Source organism: Bidens hawaiensis, unplaced genomic scaffold, assembly GCF_021521415.1.
Source record: "Bidens hawaiensis isolate Kalapana, Puna unplaced genomic scaffold, B.hawaiensis_p1.1 tig00001016_1, whole genome shotgun sequence".
NCBI lineage: Eukaryota > Viridiplantae > Streptophyta > Magnoliopsida > Asterales > Asteraceae > Bidens > Bidens hawaiensis.
This window is the reverse complement of record NW_027491059.1, coordinates 1,907,280-1,926,286: the sequence shown is the minus strand read 5'-3', so window position 1 is coordinate 1,926,286 and position 19,007 is coordinate 1,907,280. Positions and strand designations below refer to the sequence as shown.

At 33.4% G+C, this 19,007-nt stretch overlaps 1 protein-coding gene across 2 annotated transcripts in view; it reads right to left on the bottom strand.

The window, feature by feature from the left end:
* LOC143551563 (V-type proton ATPase subunit C-like) overlaps nucleotides 1–4,463 on the bottom strand; it is a 131,499-nt gene extending 127,036 nt beyond the window's left edge. For both annotated transcript variants that reach the window (XM_077041974.1, XM_077041967.1), the window contains exons 1-10: nucleotides 4,323–4,463; nucleotides 4,168–4,236; nucleotides 3,950–4,077; nucleotides 3,788–3,887; nucleotides 3,117–3,184; nucleotides 2,326–2,467; nucleotides 2,107–2,223; nucleotides 1,856–1,981; nucleotides 393–476; nucleotides 213–292 (exon numbers count right to left, since the gene is read on the bottom strand). In XM_077041974.1, the coding sequence (XP_076898089.1) occupies nucleotides 213–292; nucleotides 393–476; nucleotides 1,856–1,981; nucleotides 2,107–2,223; nucleotides 2,326–2,467; nucleotides 3,117–3,184; nucleotides 3,788–3,887; nucleotides 3,950–4,077; nucleotides 4,168–4,236; nucleotides 4,323–4,436 (1,028 nt within the window). In that variant the 5' untranslated portion in view covers nucleotides 4,437–4,463. The remainder of the gene's footprint in view (nucleotides 1–212; nucleotides 293–392; nucleotides 477–1,855; nucleotides 1,982–2,106; nucleotides 2,224–2,325; nucleotides 2,468–3,116; nucleotides 3,185–3,787; nucleotides 3,888–3,949; nucleotides 4,078–4,167; nucleotides 4,237–4,322) is intronic.
* Nucleotides 4,464–19,007: the final 14,544 nt, after the last annotated feature.

Here is a 19,007-nt window from a genome sequence, read left to right as displayed (position 1 = left end):
CACCATTTTCATTTCAAAGATTTCATAGATAAAATTACCAATTTACCCATTAACATTGATGGTTAGGTCCAAAACAGTAGCTTATTTGTCGGTACTCGGTAACAAGGGTACTTCAGCAAACAATCAAAAGAGTTTTTAATAAATCAACCACTCTGCATTAACTGAAAAACAATAAAAATGGATGACAGAACTCCAGAAGTGTAATTAATTACCTGTTAGAACTGCCACATAAGCTTTCGAGGATTGCACGCACCTTCTTCTCACTCTTCACAGATGGGGATAACACAACCGACTGAAATCAAATCAGAGAATATAATTATATGTATATTTTTGAGCCACCATTTAATAGTGAAAAAAAAAACAAATGTAAATTGGAAAGGTAAATTAAATACCAAAAAGGAAGGAGGCAAGCCGTATCTCAATATACTCTCAGCAAATAAACGAACAGCACAAAAGTGCATCCAGGAAGTAAAAACCTGCAAGATAAGCATGATACAGTTATAATTGTCTTAACAAAATTACAAAAACAATGTTATTAGTTATTACAACTATAATTCAAATATATCAACTTAAAATATGTTATACATTTAAAATAGATTTTTGGCAACTTTTGACCATTTGACCAATTCATTTCAACATTAGTTAAAAATGAACTTTACCAATTTGACCTTTTTGAAACAAGTATAACCAATATTGACCCATTTACCTATAACAAAAGTTAATAAATATCACCACGTAAATTCAGCTAATATCCTGTAAAAATTTAATATTCTCCCTTACTCTCAATTCAACTTGTAGAGAGCATATGAATGTTCCCATAATCTAAGTTTAATATCAATTAGTGTAGCAGTCTAGCGGATAACTTTGCTATTCTTTTGTTACTGATGCTAATAAAGGATTGTAAGAAAAATGGTAATTTAATGCAATATAGGGGTCATGGTTTCAATCTAAATGAAAACAACAATACAGAAGCTGATTAACAGGTGGTAGTGATAACCCATAAGGGTAGTGGTTTCGAACACACATGCAGGCCCGTCCCCGAGACAAAATTTGGGCCTCCTCCTTAACTCATCAATTATTATCAAAAAATCACAATACAAAAACAGTTGTTATAAAATAAACAAAATAAATTGGGTTTGGGCCGCCTCCTTATAACATAAGCTTCCCTTACGTTAATGGTATTGAATTAAATTGGGTTTGGTCCTGGATATATATAATAAGTCTTAAAACTTTTGGGCATCTTTGAACCTTTGGGCCTCGTGCCACTGCACGAATTGCACAGCCCAATAACTGGGCCTGGGCACATGTTTAAGTGGGGTAAGTCATGGGTATCCGATTGATGGTAATAATGATAACATGAAAATTTTGTACCATGTTAACCAATATCCATGCTATAAATGTGTAAAGTACATATTTTTCCTGGTTTCATTCATATAGAACACTACATGTACATGGAAAACTTGGGCCATTCTTCCTGGTTTGATATTGTACAGAACTACAGATAGGAATTACTGTTACATATTTCAGTACATTTGGAAGTTTATAATAATCTTTACATTTGAAAAACGTTACATTTGATGATAATAAAAAGTATTTGCCTTTATAACAGGGAACGTAATAGGGCGCTGTTGCTAATGAGATCCACTAGCATAAAAGCTTAATTATTAGCACAAAAAAATAAAAATAAATCCCAAATAAATGAGAATCGTTAAAGATGATAAAACCAGAAACAATCACTCATGGAATGATTCATGTTGTTTCAGGGACTCAAATCAAATATATTTGCATAAATCTTTATTCACAACATAAATTAAGCATAATAAATTTAATGATAAATTAAGAGAGACGAAAGCACCTCCCCGTAACTGGTATAACACCATTGCAAAAGAGAGCTTTTGAGAGATTCCTGGTCTTGCATCAGCTTTTCAAGCTCCTGCTTTCTACTCTCTTGAGTTTCCGAATTATATTCAAAATCACGAATCTGAATCACAATCAGAAATTTTGTAACTAAAGAATTTACACATCCTTGGATAATTATTAAGATGTATTTACGAATGGCTGTAATCGTGACACTACAAGTATGCATGAATTTATTATTAATCTCACCTGGAATCCTCTTTCGCGTGCCTTAATTCGAAAATTATCAGCATCACGATTAAATAATGTAACAGTATAAAGAGCATACTCATTGTCCTCATGTAGATTCTTGGATGATCTGGGGACCTAAATCATTTAGCTCAATTAATAACTGTAACAAATGAATCATGAAAGTTTTTTTTTATGCAATATTGGATTTCAAAATTTAGTCATAATAGGTGGTCTTACCACATAAGTTGTCAGTGTCTCATAACATGACAACCAATCCTTCTGGGAATACTTGGGAACAACAGCAATGAGTGTAACCAAGTGTTCTGAACTGACAATGTCCTCTGGCTTTACTAAATTGGACAGATCACGAACAGCTAAGCTGGATTTGTTTACAAAATACATGTTATTGTTATTGCATGATAAATTATTTTTTTCAATAAAGTAATTAAGTTGGATGTATGCATAAAAATACACATTGGGTGGCTTTTAACCAGCAATGCCCATTTTAATATGGATTGTGGAACAGACCCCAAGAGTTAATGGGACCCTTTCATGGAATAATGAGAGAATGTAAACGGGCTGGAAGCCTTAAAAGAAGTCCAACTTCAAACAGGCATAATTCTACTACCATAAGAAGTTATGGGCCTGCCATGTATATGCACAGAAATCTAGCAATAGTTCTCAGGCCTATATTCCTTTGTTTGGGGCTCCATATTTTAAATTTGCACAAATTTGAAGATTTATGGTTTTTATTTTGTTTCCACTTTACACACATTCCTTATAATGGGCTAATTCTTGTTAGTTGAAGATATTCTATAATAGACTATCAATTTTCTCTCTAAAAGTGTGTGTTCTTTATTGTGTTCTGTACTTCTGTTTACATTCTGCATCGCATTTGACCCTGTTTCCTTTTAAACTTAACTTTTTTGCTTTACCTATTAGACCAGCTATAAAATAACCTAAATTGACCTGTTTATAAGTTCGGTCAAAATAGCCACCTCAGAATGATTGGTACATATATAGTTTACCTTCCAGTCTGCTTCCTGTTAATTGCATTGAGTTGACTGCGAACATTGTTATATTCAGCAATACGAACCTGTCATAGTGCAATAAAAGGCAGCCATTAAAAAGCATTTCAATGTGTATTTAAAATCGATCTCAATGAAGCATCTGATATCTGATTATTCTACTAAATCAAGGTTTAGCAACCACACAACATTAACAAAAATCACCATATAGTTAAACAGATTAAGTCATAAAAGTTATAATCTGCCCTCCATACCATAATGTCCAATGAAAATTATTATATTTCTCCCTTGTGAAAAAATCAAATACAAATTTATCAATTTGTCTGTCATAGTATCATTACAACTTATGGTGATTACATTATTTTGTCTTTATTGGAGGATAGTAAGGCATTTAACTAATAGTCATTTCATTAAATATAAGTGCTTGCCAAATGTTGCAATATTCTTAGGACAAAAGTATAGCTATTCTAATAGAGATTTCAAGATCTAGTGTGCCCAAATTATCGATCAGGTTGATCATATAAACTAACTTAACTAAAATCTATCTAATGATGTTAATCACACACTGCACTTGTTATATGTATATCACATCATATTCTAATTATTACAACCACATCACCCACACGAAAAAAAAAAAAAAAGCTTATACAACACACGGAACAACCGAATACCTTAAGATCATCATCTATCTTCGCCACCTGCGCATGAATCCCATCCACAATCTCCTTAAGCGGAGACATGGTAGGATACTTCGCCTCATCCCACACAAACCTACAACCAAATCAAATCAACAACAATTCCGAAACACACAGAAATCAAATCAAATCAATTACTTCGTGAGATACGAATCCACCGGAACTCCATCCACCGTCAACGAACTCGCCACTATCCCCGACGCCTTCTCCAAATCCTCGATCTGTCGCCGTATCTTATGCGAACATCCTTCGATAAACGTATTCGACTACACAATCCCAAACAAAGCAAATCAATCCCTAACTTTCAACCAAACCCTAGGTTTCAACAAATTAGGGCAAAATTGATATTATACTACCTTAAGTAGGTCATCACTTAAGGCGAGAAGCGAATCGAGTGTACCGACACGAAGATTGGGGATATTGAACTGCGAATATGATTGTAATTATAATTGTGATTGAATTAGGATGAGATTGATTATAATAATATAATATAATACGGAGGTTGTGGTACCCTGTATAGAGGCGTGTCGAATGAGTTTTTGGAGATTGATCCTTGTAATCGGCTCCAGAGAGAAGTAGGTGAGGTTTGAACCGGTAGAGATACGATCCAGTACCGTGTCGCCATTGTTGTTTGTTGAGTTTTACAGATCAAATCAGCAAGAGGAGATGATATTATTATTATTATTATTGTTGTTATTGCAGTTGGATATTGGTTCTAATACATGAGCAGGTGCAATTGAACTAAGCCGAGCTTGAGCTTGAATAGTTACTGGGAGCTTAATTTCGATCTCAATTTTTTAAATTTATATTTGGCTTGTGAGTAGTTTTATGAGCTCGAGCTCATTTTGGACTTGGCTCGTGTACTATTTATAATTATTTATATATGTAACTTTTCAAGTTTTAATTTTATATATAACAGAAAATATATTAGTTAGTTATAATTTAGGAATAGAAAAAGTACTTATCAAAATCTTTTAAACATAAAGCGGATAAGTCGGCCGAGTCTTCGAATCTATTCTAACTATCAAAGAATTCCTAGAATTTTAGGCGGGATGGGAGTTGTAATTCTTTCTACCACTCGGGGTATAATGACAGACCGAGAGGCTCGACTAGAAAGAATAGGCGGAGAAATTTTGTGTTATATTATTTAGATTGATTAATTAATTAGACAATTGGAAATAAATAATCCCACGCTTTAGTTCTTGGCCGATAATAATCTCAACTCGTAAAATATCTGCCGACGGTCTCACCTTTCGCGTATTTTTCTATCAGTGGTCCCCCGTTAGATATATTTAATGTCGCTACACTATTAGAAAAAATGCCTTTAATGTCATTAAATGGTACAAATGTCACGCAAACGCGTGTCGTTGAAGCCCCCAGTTATAAATTGAATATGACAAGCATCTGCATGTCATGAAACATGACACACATTAATAACATGCATTTGTGACACGTGTTTATGACATGCATTTGTGACACACTTTTATTACTCGCATTCATGACACCGCCGAGAGGAAATATAAAAATAAGGGTGCTTGTGTTTATTCTGGTGGTGGTGCTTGTACCTTCACTGGTCGGAAAAGAAACAAAGAAGAAGAGTGGTGATGGCCGGTAAATACAATGCCAAACGCCATTGATCTAGGGTGTTGTTCCTAAATTAATAGTAATCTACAATCTCACTATTTAGAAGATCATATTATTTTTGGGTATTTTTTATTAGCTCGATTATTTATTTGCTAGTAAGGGTATTTCAACCATTTAATATCAATTTAAAAGAGAATAACTAACGGAGTTGGTGATTTGTTAGACTATGATTGCTAAATGGTAACAACATTGAAAGTTGGGATTGTCATAACTTTTAAAGATTATGTGATATTCTAATCTTACATACAAATACTAATAAATTTACTAACAAACAATACGTTAAATTAAATTTACTAACAAACAATACGTTAAATTGTTAAATCGTAACACAATGATTGCCATAACTTTCTATCCATTCAGTTAATTATAATTACAAAAAATCATAATTTTTACGTAAAATTACCGTTATTATAAATGCGTATTTCTAAAATTGTGTTAATATATAAACATATACGTTAGTTGACAAATTTAATAATTACCGTCCACGTTACACAATTACGGTATTACCTAACCTAGTAAATATTAAAAAACCATTAGCTTGGTCTAATGATTAAGGTCGCTCAGTTGAGACACAGAGATAAAATACGTGAAAAATAATTAGTTGTAAAAAAAACCCAAATTAATATTAAATAGTGCCACTTTACGTTCGGCACATTAGGCCATGGTCGAAGATTTAGTATTTATACATCCAAATCTATTCAAATCGTAACAATATTCTCTTCTCATCCACGATGATGAGCTTCTACCGATTAATCAGACCGATGGTATCCTCATTGTTTGGGGTGAGCTATTCTCTTGATTTATCTTATGAGTAAATATTTCGGTATCGGTGCTGGATTAACATAAAATAAGTGAAAAATAATTAGTTATAAAAAAAACCCAAATTAATATTAAATAGTGCCACTTTACGTTTGGCCATTAGGCCAGGGTTGAAGATTTAGTATTTATATATCCAAATCTATTCAAATCGTAACAATATTCTCTTCTCAGCCGCGATAATGAGCTTCTACCAATTAATCAGACCGATGGTATCCTCATCGTTTGGGGTGAGCGATCCTCTTGATTTATCTTATGAGTATATATTTCGGTATCGGTACTGAATTTAGATAAAATACGTGAAAAATAATTTGTTGTAAAAAAAACCCAAATTAATATTAAATAGTGCCACTTTACGTTTGGCCCATTAGGCCAGGGTTGAAGATTTAGTATTTATACATCCAAATCTATTCAAGTCGCAACAATATTCTCTTCTCAATCACGATGATGAGCTTCTACCGATTAATCAGATCGATGGTATCCTCATCATTTGGGGTGAGCGATTCTCTTGATTTATCTTATGAGTAAATATTTCGGTATCGATACTGAATTTAGATTAAATACGGGAAAAATAATTAGTTGTAAAAAAACCCAAATTAATATTAAATAGTGCCACTTTACGTTCGGCCCATTAGGCCAGGGTTGAAGATTTAGTATTTATACATCCAAATCTATTCAAATCGTAACAATATTCTCTTCTCAGCCGCGATGATAGTTTCTACCGATCAATCAGACTGATGGTATCCTCATCGTTTAGGGTGAGCGATTCTCTTGATTTATCTTATGAGTAAATATTTCGGTATCGGTGATGAATTTACATAACATACGTGAAAAATAATTAGTTGTAAAAAAAAACCCGACTAAATATTAAATAGTGCCACTTTACGTTCGACCCATTATGTCAGGGTTGAAGATTTAGTATTTATACATCCAAATCTATTCAAATCGTAACAATATTCTCTTCTCAGTCGCGATGATGAGCTTCTACCGATTAATCAGACCGATGGTATCCTCATCGTATGGGGTGAGCGATTCTCTTGATTTATCTTATGAGCAAATATTTTGGTATCAGTACTGAATTTAGATAAAATACGTGAAAAATAATTAGTTGTAAAAAAACCGAATTAATATTAAATAGTGCCACTTTACGTTCGGCCTATTAGGGTTGAAGATTTAGTATTTATACATCCAAATCTATTCAAATCGTAACAATATTCTCTTCTCAGTCGCGATGATGAGCTTCTACCGATTAATCAGACCGATGGTATCCTCATCGTATGGGGTGAGCGATTCTCTTGATTTATCTTATGAGCAAATATTTTGGTATCAGTACTGAATTTAGATAAAATACGTGAAAAATAATTAGTTGTAAAAAAACCGAATTAATATTAAATAGTGCCACTTTACGTTCGGCCTATTAGGCCAGGGTTTAAGATTTAGTAGTTATACGTCCAAATCTATTCAAGTCGTAACAACATTCTCTTCTCAGTCGCGATGATGAGCTTCTACCGATTAATCAGACCGATGGTATCCTCATCGTTTGGGGTGTGCGATTCTCTTGATTTATCTTATGAGTAAATATTTCGGCATCGGTACTAAATTTAGATTAAATACGTGAAAAATAATTAGTTGTAAAAAAACCCGAACTAATATTAAATGGTATCACTTTACGTTCGGCCCATTAGGCAAGGGTTGAAGATTTAGTATTTATACATCCAAATATATTCAAATCGTAACAATATTCTCTTCTCAGTCGCGATGATGAGATTCTACCGATTAATCAGACCGATGGTATCCTCATCGTATGGGGTGAGCGATTCTCTTGATTTATCTTGTGATTAAATATTTCAGTATCGGTACAGAATTTTTTGAGTAGTAGGCACCGAATACCATACCGAATTTATCAGTATTTGTTTGATTCAGTACATGTACTCGTTACAAAATGTTATGTATATGATTTTGGTACCCAAAAATATGGATACCGAGTTTATGGAAAAGTTGGTTACCGAATTAATAGATACCGCTACTTAGGCCTGTAAACGAACCGAACGTTCGGTGAACTGTTCGTGAGCCGTTCGGCGGGAAGTTCGTTTATGTTCATTTATTTAATAAACGAACGAACACATACAAAAAATTGTGTTCGTTTAATTAAACGAACGAACATGAACACATGTTCCGTTCTTTCATTTATGTTCATGAACGTTCGTTTATGTATTATTAGAAAATAATTAAATATTATCTGAATAGGTCGTCTACTTAAAGGTTTTATATTTGTTAATTTGTATTCATTTAAGTTTTTTCATTAAAGTTCTTTATGTTTGTTAGTGTTCATTTATATTTGTTCATATATATTCATTTATGTTCGTTTATTTTTGTTCAGTTGTGCTTGTTTAGAATTTAAACAAACGAACACAAATGTCCATTTTTAAATAAACAAACATGAACATAAATATTTGTTCGATTAAGTGTCCGTGGTGTTTTAAAGTTAAATGAACGAACACGAGCATGTCCTTCGTGTTCATTCAATTCGTTTATAGGCTTTTATTATTCAAATTAATGAATACATCGTTCTCAATCTCTAGGCTTTGCTGATTTTATTTGTGTTCGCTTAAGTTCATGAACCGCGCGTGAACACATTAATTTCCTTAATGAACGAACACGAACATAAAATTTCGCTCGGTAAATGTTCGTGAATCGTTCATGAACACATTATTTTCTTAACGAACGAACATGAACAAGGCTTTGTTCGTGATCGTTCGGTTCATTTACAGCCCTACCGCTGCTCGGTACCAAATGCTCTGTACTAGGGGTGGCAAATGTAACCTATTGGGTTGGATGAGTTGCAATAAAATGTATATAATGGGTTAGAGTGGATCAAACTAAAAAAAAGAAAATTATTTAAACGAGTCAAAACGGGTTGACATTTCTTGAGGGTTTTTTTTAGTGAAACGAGAAAAACATAGACTTTTTAGTTTTTTTTTTTTATTTTTTAGTTTTTGATTTATATTTCGAGTTATGATTTTTTAATTATTATTTTTTTTTTGAATTTTTAATGAGGGGGTTTTTGAAATCTCAACCCATTTTGACCCATTTCAAAAACCCCCTTTAAAAAATTAAAAAAAATAATTAAAAAAATCATAACTCGAAATATAAATCAAAAACTAAAAAAGTAAGGAAAAAAAAAACATAAAAGTTTCCTCTGTTTTTCTCATTTCATTTGGGTCACATTTTATTACAACTCATTCAACCAAATAGGTCACATTTATCACCCCAATGTATATGCAAAATTGGATTTTCTTTTGCACACTATATGCAAATGTTATTTGCTAATTTTACAAATGCATGATGCATTTCATATTCCTTTGAGGAACTATCACCCGAATCCAATGCGTAAAGATTTGGTTTATACAGACCGAATTAACATACTCTTCCGTGAGAGGGAGGTCACTAAGTCGGAGTGTGAATGTAACACCCCAACCCGGAACAAGCTGACGTGCCACCATTACTGTCACACCCCCCGGCCGAAGGCGGAAACGCCGGGGCATGCGTAGATTGAAATCATGCACATGGTATTAAATGTAAAAACCCATAATAAAATAAAGTAACAAATAGTTCAAACCAAATAGAAAACATGATATAGCAATTTATTCATTAAACTCCTAAGTCTGACTTATCCCCTATGTGAAATTTCAAGAATCTTCATAACTTAATTTCCATCACCTGAAAAACATGCGAGAGTGTCAACTAAAAATAGTTGGTGAGAACATAGGTTTTAAAAAAATAAGTTTTATGTTGAAAACATTCCATATGTGTTAAGTTACTTTATATACTTTTGTGATTACAACCAAACCTCTGACACGTTTAGCGAGTCATCTAATCCACGATTACACTATTATGTTTAATGTTTAACGATCGTCGGATTCTGAACACACAAGCCTCTACCCGAGGCCTGCGTGGGCGGGTCGGGCCAATAGATCTATCATCATACTACCATGGGCTTAAAAAGTTAATGGTTGTACATGCAATTAAGTATACACTTGTAATGATTACACATAACGAATATTATGAAACAAAGCTTGAATCAAATAGTATGTATAAAACGTAGAATAAATAAGTTGCATGTTTCCACCCCGAAGTATAAAACGTTTAAAAGCATGAAAAGGGGCATTGAACTCACCTTGCTTGACGGGTGAGCACGAACACGAGCAAGAGTTTGTTGAACCGGTTACGGGATGCCCTAGATTAAGTTATGAATTTTAAATTAGTTAGAGTGTCACATACTAGAATGTTCTAAACCAAGAGCATGACCTCCAGCAAGTTGATTCCCAGGTAAGAGTCACGGGTCCAATGGGATTATTTACGCCACTCTTGCCTTCGACAGAACCGTTTGCTTGTCAGATACATACATACCCGGTTTATACTCTATTTGTATACTAGCTCAAAACGTTTTAGAATGGTTTTGATAAATAATAAAGACGAGGTTAAAAGTGTAATATAATATAGTTTGGGTGTTTATTGACATTTAGGAAAGTATAGGGTTCAAAGTGTAAATATTATAGTTTAGGATATTTATTGACATTTATGAAAGTATAAGGACCAATTATGTAAATATAATTTTTAGTTATGATAACCTTATGAGTTTTTGAAGAACATAAGAATATTCATAGTTGTTTATGGAAAAATTATACTTTGATCTAAAATTTTGAGAAAATAATTGTGATTTTTTGGAATAACATGATCATCATGATTTTTTAGAGCAAAAGGTAAGGGATTTATTAGCAATTCATGATGATCATGGCGAGGGTATATGAACAACTATGAAGATTCAAAATAAAACTCAAGAACATAAGAACAAACTAAAAGAAATTTATAAGAACAAGATCAAAATTAAAGAAATATGAAGAACAACAAAGAAAATATTTAAAACTTACTTGAATATACTTAGAGAGAAAAGAGAGAATGAGATTTGGTGTGAAAAATAATGAGAATGGGGGCCTCTATTTGTAGGCCAAAAGTTAAGGTTTAAATACGATTTAGATAGAGATAAAACTTGTTTAAAGATTAAAAGATAAACTAATAATAATAATAATGATTATGATAATAATAATAAAAAAAATAAACATATGTAGATATAATTCACGGCACTTTTCAATTTCATTTTTTATTTTTATTTTTTTTTCTTTTTCAAATTAAAAGGATAGATAAAACAAAACTTAAGGAACAAGGTTAAGATAGAAGGTTTTAGAATGTTCTTGTCACACCCCGACTAGCATAATGCGGAAGCGTAAAATGGGAATGCAACAGACACCTCTGGTATCAACACATTGTTTATAAAGAAACATTACAAACTAATTTACAATATATTACATTTCCGTGTTTTGTCATCGTTTTACAGGCTAGGTGATACAAACCAAACTAGTTCGTTAACTATACGATCTTACTACTAACTCCATTGCTTCTATTCACATAGCATCGACCACACACCTTGGGCAAGTAACAGATCACCAAATCATTCCGATTTAGGTACACCTGAAAAACAGTTTAAAACGGGTCAACTACTAGAGTTAGTGAGTTTCACGAGTTTCAAGAAAACAGTAATGAGTATTCACAAGTTAACACTTGTAATCATGAAATAAGTATGTATGTAAATGATGTAATTATGCTAAGCTACAGTGAAGCCTTGACTGTATGTGCTGCGTGCATCCATTTCCCACGCTCAATCAACCACTGTGGCTCCCCTTCCGCCCACAACATGCCCCGGTAGCTATGTATAACACTACATAGCCTGTTTGTATAAATATGGTCATGTGCAAACGGCGCTATGTGACACGGCAACCAGGCCGATTCCGTTTGGGTTTGTCAAACCAATAGTACTATTCACAAGCCACCGGCTCGAAGTTAATCACTGTGATCGTGGGGACTTTCGTGTGTTAGCACTTAGATAATTCACATCAATACATGTTTCAGGTATGTATATGTAATCAAACATGCTTTTCACCCCAAAAGTTGGTAAAACAGTTTAGAAGTGGGGACATGAAACTCACTGTTTAGTAGATAATCATTAGCACGTCGGTTCAAGGTTTGTATAACTTGCAATCACGGTTTCCTATAATCAATATTATAATAATATTAATATTTTAATATTATTATAATCTCAATGCTAAACTGGGCTGTATAACTAATCTGGGTATAGATGGAACGCCCAGAAAGTGGCAATAGGCTTAGGTTGTGATGTTGTTCAATGTCTAATACTTAAAACCGAACTTGGCTCAGATTCCAGATTCCCGTTTTCCCAGCTGGGCCAAGTTGTTCGTTTACGCGTTCAGAAAACAGTTATGGGGAAGTAAGCTTGGGTAAATGTATTGGTTAATAAAATGATTAAGTTATAAAGAAGGATCACATACTGGGGTACCGGATTAGCCACGACGCCTGTTTCCGTTTATTCAGTTTGATTTGAGAAGAAACGCGCACAATCTATCCAGATTGTCCAGGTTTCTCATAGAAAAGTTCGTTTTTAGTTAATTAATCCAAAAATATGATTTTTGATCACTCTTGGTGTTTTGATATTCTCGCAGGTTCGTTAGTCGCGAACTTGCCGGTTTTTATAAAAAACTGAATTTGTTTAATCTTCAAATTAGCATAATTAATTAACCGTTAATCATTAAATTATGAAAATTTAGCCACTAAAATATGTAGATTTTTATAAAAATATTTCTGGAATTATTTACTGATTTATTAATTTATAAAAATTCATTTTATCAGCTATATTTTGCCTGAAAATCGGCCGTTTATCCCAAATAATTTCCAAAAATTCCACAAAAATTCTTGAATACTCAAATTATGTCCCAAAACAACCTGTTTCAATTCCAGAATGTAAAAAGCTCGTGCAATATTCTTTTCGGCCCAAATTCGGCAATAAAAATTCACACGAACGCATATACACAAAACACCTTTAGACTTCTCCAAATGATCCCAAATTCATATGTGATCAAAATACATTAAATCTGAGTTCCCAGAAAAATTTCATAATTTTTGAAGCATTTTAACTATTTTTCCCCATTAAACGTCCCAATTCGGTAATAAATTCGCCAAATATTCTCGGATGGTCGAAAAATTACCAAATTTGAACAGGAAATCAATGACATGGCCCCTGATGTCCCTGCAAAATTTCAAGGCCTAATAATATGCACATCACAACCTTAACCTAAACAGCCCGTAAGTGAGTGTTTTGGCATTACCTTAGCAGTTTTGGTTCGTCTTCCCGCCTTTCTAATCTACTTTTCAAGCTCTTGTGCTCCTACGTAGGCTAGATGCAAGTCCTATATCACAACCAAGCAATTTTTCATCAACATAACAGCCCTTAACTTAGGGTTTCGGCTAGTGCACAAAAACGAACTTTTGAACCGTAAAAATGCCGTGTCAACCCTTTAATCCGTGTTTATGGCCAAAAAAAACTATCAAACCAGGTTCCTTACCATGTGTATGATCAAAACATGTTTTGGACCATTTTTAGGGTTTTTACATGGTTAGGAATGATTTTTAGCAATTAAGACATGTTTTTATGGTATTAATCAAGGTTAAACAAGTATAAAAGTAGCTTATTTAAGTTGTTTACCTTAGGGTTTGAAGGGTTTCCTGATGAAGAAAGGTTTTGCCAGAATTTGCTTGTGGATGGATGTGCAAAAATATCTTAAAACTTGTTTATATGTGAAAGAAATAAAAAGGGGGGTGGGGTATGCTGGCCGATCGGAACTTCATGGGCCCATTTTGGCCCAAGTTTCTGATTTTTCAAGCCCAGATACAAAAAGCCCAGTCCAAATTTAGTTCGGGTTTGGTTTTTGGCGCGAAAAACTTATCGGGTGCGTCAAACAGTGCTAAAACGAGTGTTTTTCGGCTAGTTTTGTGTAAAATTATAAAAGCATACTATTTGTTTGTAAAAATCGAAAATATTTTCACGGATCACTTAAAACATTTCAAATAAGTGTTTGGTAAGTCTTTTTCGGCTTAACGGATGATACAATGCTTGGTTTGTAACTATCTTTCGCGTTTAAATCTATAGCGGGTAGTTAAACGAGCATGTTTTCGTTTAACTTGTTTGCTATCAAACTAAGGCCATATTACTAATATTTTAGCTTGTATTAAATGTATATCACTTATAGACAGCCCCCCCCCCCCCCCCCGGAATATCTGGGTCATAACCCGACCCGTTCGGTTAATCGTTCGTTTGTTACGCAAAAAGCGTTTATTTGCTTAATCGATAAATACGTACTGAGGTGTACCTTGTTTTGGCTCAAATGTCACAGTTCCATTTTAAAATCACTTGATTAAATTCAAATACTTAGGATAAAATTAATAATAACAAAATATCTTGTTACATGTTATAAAATATAAATCTAGGCATTCCGGTTCAACGTGTTATATTAATGATTAAGCACGGTTATGATGAAATGAACATAGGATCATATAATTACGCATATAAAGATAATGTTATTCAATAAATGACACATAATTCAACACTAATAAATGTAGACGATGAAATTAATACGAGAACTTTATTAAATACGAGCACAAAAGACTAGCGTTTTTGCAAGAAAAATCCATAGATGTTACAATTACAGATATCATAAACCAAACACAATCCAATAAGAAAAGAAAAGGAATCCAAAGACAACCAATAGGTTCAAACAAACCGGAAGCAAATCCTAAGTCATATTTATTAAATTCGAAGATAAAAGAAAAATATTTAAAGTCTTTATTCATAAACTTCATTTTACTCTCATAACTGATTTCCATGACTTCCCAGATTACCTGCCAACAAAATAAGACAAACATAAACAAGAAAACACGGCTGAGCCAAAAATTGCCCAGTAACGAATAGAATAATAGTACATGTAAAGACGAGTTTACAAAAAGAAAAAGAACATAGAACTGACATTAAAAACCAAATAACTAAGGCTAACTGAAAATAATATGAATATTGAAGGAAAACTGATGTAGACGCTAAATACAGAACATAACCAAATCACCATAGAAACCAAATCAGATACTTAACTATAATCATAAACAGATGCAGAAACATATATCAAACTACACGACAATAGTATATTAACAAAAATAAGTCGTGTACATAGAAGCACCTAGATCCAAAAACAGATAGGTACACAACTAGCTAGTCCATGCACCTATGAGATGGTACGTGTGGCGTACACGCATTGTTCCATCCCCCAGAAGTCAGAAGTCAGAAATCAGAATAGAACTAGGATTGATCCATACGCCCCTAAGTGGCCCTAATACTATACACATACTAGTTAGAGACGCCGTGAACTTTAATTACGCACTGTCACGACAAGTGCCATGCCGTTGACGCCTCAAAGACAAGTCAGAAAATGCTCGGGTAACAGAGTACTAAAGTTAAAACCATGTAACTAAACCCATTGAAATCGGAACATGCAATAAAGAGTACAAAATATATAATCTATTGCATGTTTACAAAAATAAATATAAAGCATACCAAATAAACCGAACTCAAACTGAAAAGTCCGCACTACAAAGTGATGGACACCAGATATAAAATGATATATATATTTAATACTATAAGTAAACGAAAACAGAAACCGTACTATGAAGTAACGGTATATAATTAATACTATGAGTGAAAGAAACCAGAAACCGTACCTTAAGCAAAGCAAAATAGAACAAGTTGTCTTCAACAAGGTAGAGAATCTACACTACATTCATGGTTCACATAAAATTTCTGAACTCAACTTACATTTTGTGATTAACCGATCGGTCTTCCGGCGACAACAAGCTATTTGGATTTATAAATAAATTACTAATAGTTGTTGTGTTACTTGGTAATTCGAAACTTTATTTCCAAAATCCATGTGATCGTTCTAATACTAGTAATAACATTGAACTATTAATATTCTGTCATCAAGATTCTTTTGTAAACCAAGACTAATAAAATGTGATTATTAGCTACACTAAAATAATGTGAAACTACTTTACGTAGAAGTAGTAAGGTTCAGTATTATGCATGATTATAGGTACATAAATCTAGATAGTAATATAAGTATGAGAATTGAATTAAAGCCCCTGAACTAAATATAACTTTATTTATTCTAGAAGAATTAATTATACAGTGACGCTTTTATAAAACTGTCACCAATAATCATATATGGTGCATACCAATTCATGTGCATGCTTAAAAATCAAGTTCATATTCTGTAACAAGCAAGTGCCCTATTGGTTTGGTTTGCTGGTTAATAATCAACTTCAACTTTTCGTTTTCGGTTGATACTTGAGATCATCAGAATGCAAACATGAATCTAGTTAACATATATGCGAGTTGCTGAATTATACTGTAGATTGGTTAATATTTGAGTCGCCGGAACCGTCAATCGTCACAACAACACTGTGTGACCACTTTAAACCGTAACGGAATGAATAAAACTAGAGAAGGATTGAAACTATTACCCGTACAGTAGGTTGATATGATCAGAGAGCGAGGCGGTAACACGGAAATGAAACGCTTACACTTGAGAACAAACTAAACGTCTGATTTACAGTGGCGGCTGCGGTTGGTGGTAACAGACCGTGGTTTAGCGAACGGAGGTTGAGGAAAACGATTAGAAACTGATTGGGTTTTTGTGAGATGGGTTATAAATAAAAGGCTTAAAAAAAAGCATGGAACTTACTTTGCTAAGTTTTCAAATGAATTAGTTCTCTATGGAATTTACTAATATTAATTTATTCAACTTGCTATATGATTTAATATTACTTAAAGTTAAACGTATCTTGAAGCTTCATGTTTTCATATCCAACTCAAATCATAATTAAAGATATACATTGATAGGGGAAGTATAGAATTAAAATCCATTTGAGTTGTGAAAACCCTATGTAACATCGTTTTATTTTTTTGTCTTTTTTTGCACACGTAATATATTTTGTAACATTTAATACAAAACATCGAAACATAAAAAAAAATGTTTTGCTATTTTTTAACATTTTTTTACTAATTTTTTATATGTTTTCATGAGAGAGAAAATGTTATATTTATATTTACATTTTTTATTAACTTTAACTGTGAACCACAAGATTTAAACTTTAGTTAAAAACATATGATTGAGAATGTGTTTCTAGAGTTTTCACAACTCAAGTGTGTTTTTATTTTAACTTAACCCTACATATATATATATATTATCGCCTTTAATATTATTTGATTGAATATCCAACTTATTATTTCAACAAAATCTTATATTTAATTCTATCTACTACATTTAGAATTCAATGCACACCTATTTCCAACATTTTCCCTAAACATATAAAAAATATTAATTTAAATTAATTCGTTTCCCCCTCTCAGTATTGATATTTACAATCCCACCATCTTTTTTAGCCTACATTTCAATTTATTTATCTAGACACGTTGCAATCATTTCGTTATTCTGTTGGGTTACATTGCCATCCTTTAATTATTCCTATTCTATAAGTTATTATTACATACAGTAAATAGGTAATTATATTATTTAAATAACAATGAAGAGAAACATAATCACAAAAATGCAACAAAACAATAATGAATTTGGTGGCTTTTTCAAGACACTAATACCAACCGTTGTGTTCTTTCACTTTTTTCAAATAACTACCTTTTCTAACTGTAAAATCATAACTGCCATCCCTCCCAAACCTATAAATACATCCCATATTCATCTATTCTCTATAATCCAAGTTAGCCTACACATATATGCTATATGCCTACATGCATTCTATCAATCATTACCATTGTGTACGTTAATTACCTTAGGTTGAGGGGTGTGGGGGGCTCTAATGGGGGCTTTAGTGGGGGCTCCAGCCAATAATATTATGACGTGTGGCAGAGAGAGAAACTAGATAAGGGGGGTGTTGGAGCCCCCGTTGGAGCCCCTGGCTTTGGTGTGGAGGGGCTCCAGCAGGGGCTCCGGCGAATTTTTTTTTTATTTTTTTATAAATATATTCAAACAACGTATTATTAAAAAAACTCATAAATTATTAAAAAAACACACATTAATAAAAAAAACACATTAATATCTAAAAATAAAATAAAAATTAAAGTACTAAAAAAAACATTATTCTTATTCTTCGGCTTGGTCTTCTTCGATCAACCTCTTTCGGATACGTTCCTTTTGCTTTTCCATTAGCATTTGATCGACCGGATTTAGGTTACTGAAGTCTCTAGTAAGGAAGTCCAAATCTCTCATTCGACTTTTTTCCTTTTTGTCATTAGAGACCACCTCCATGGTTTTGTTGAATTTATTGAGGGATTCAACAAGATTGGCGATGTTTACGGCTTCCCCCTCAGCCGGTTTTTTCCCCTTGGCGTCCCTTCCCAATGGCCGCCTCCTCGGCGGTGAAGACGTTTCCTCCTCCGCAATGTTTAGGTCGAATCCAACGCGGCAATCCGACCCGATCGCTCCAGACGAACTAGTTTTAGTCCGTTTCGGCCGTACTTCCGAATCAACGTCCGGCGCCACCAGCTCAACCCACTTGGAACACCTTTTCAACCTCTCCCACAACTTTAAATCGTCCCACGTCTTCACCGTCCCATACCTCCGCAAACACTCCTGCTTCCACTCTTCGACCGTGAAATTGTAAACCGCCAAATCATCACTGCCACTTGGTCTCATACGACCGTTGTTCCTGTTGAAAAGATTAGTAAACAAGCCGACAAATTTTATAATTTCGGACCACCGACCCG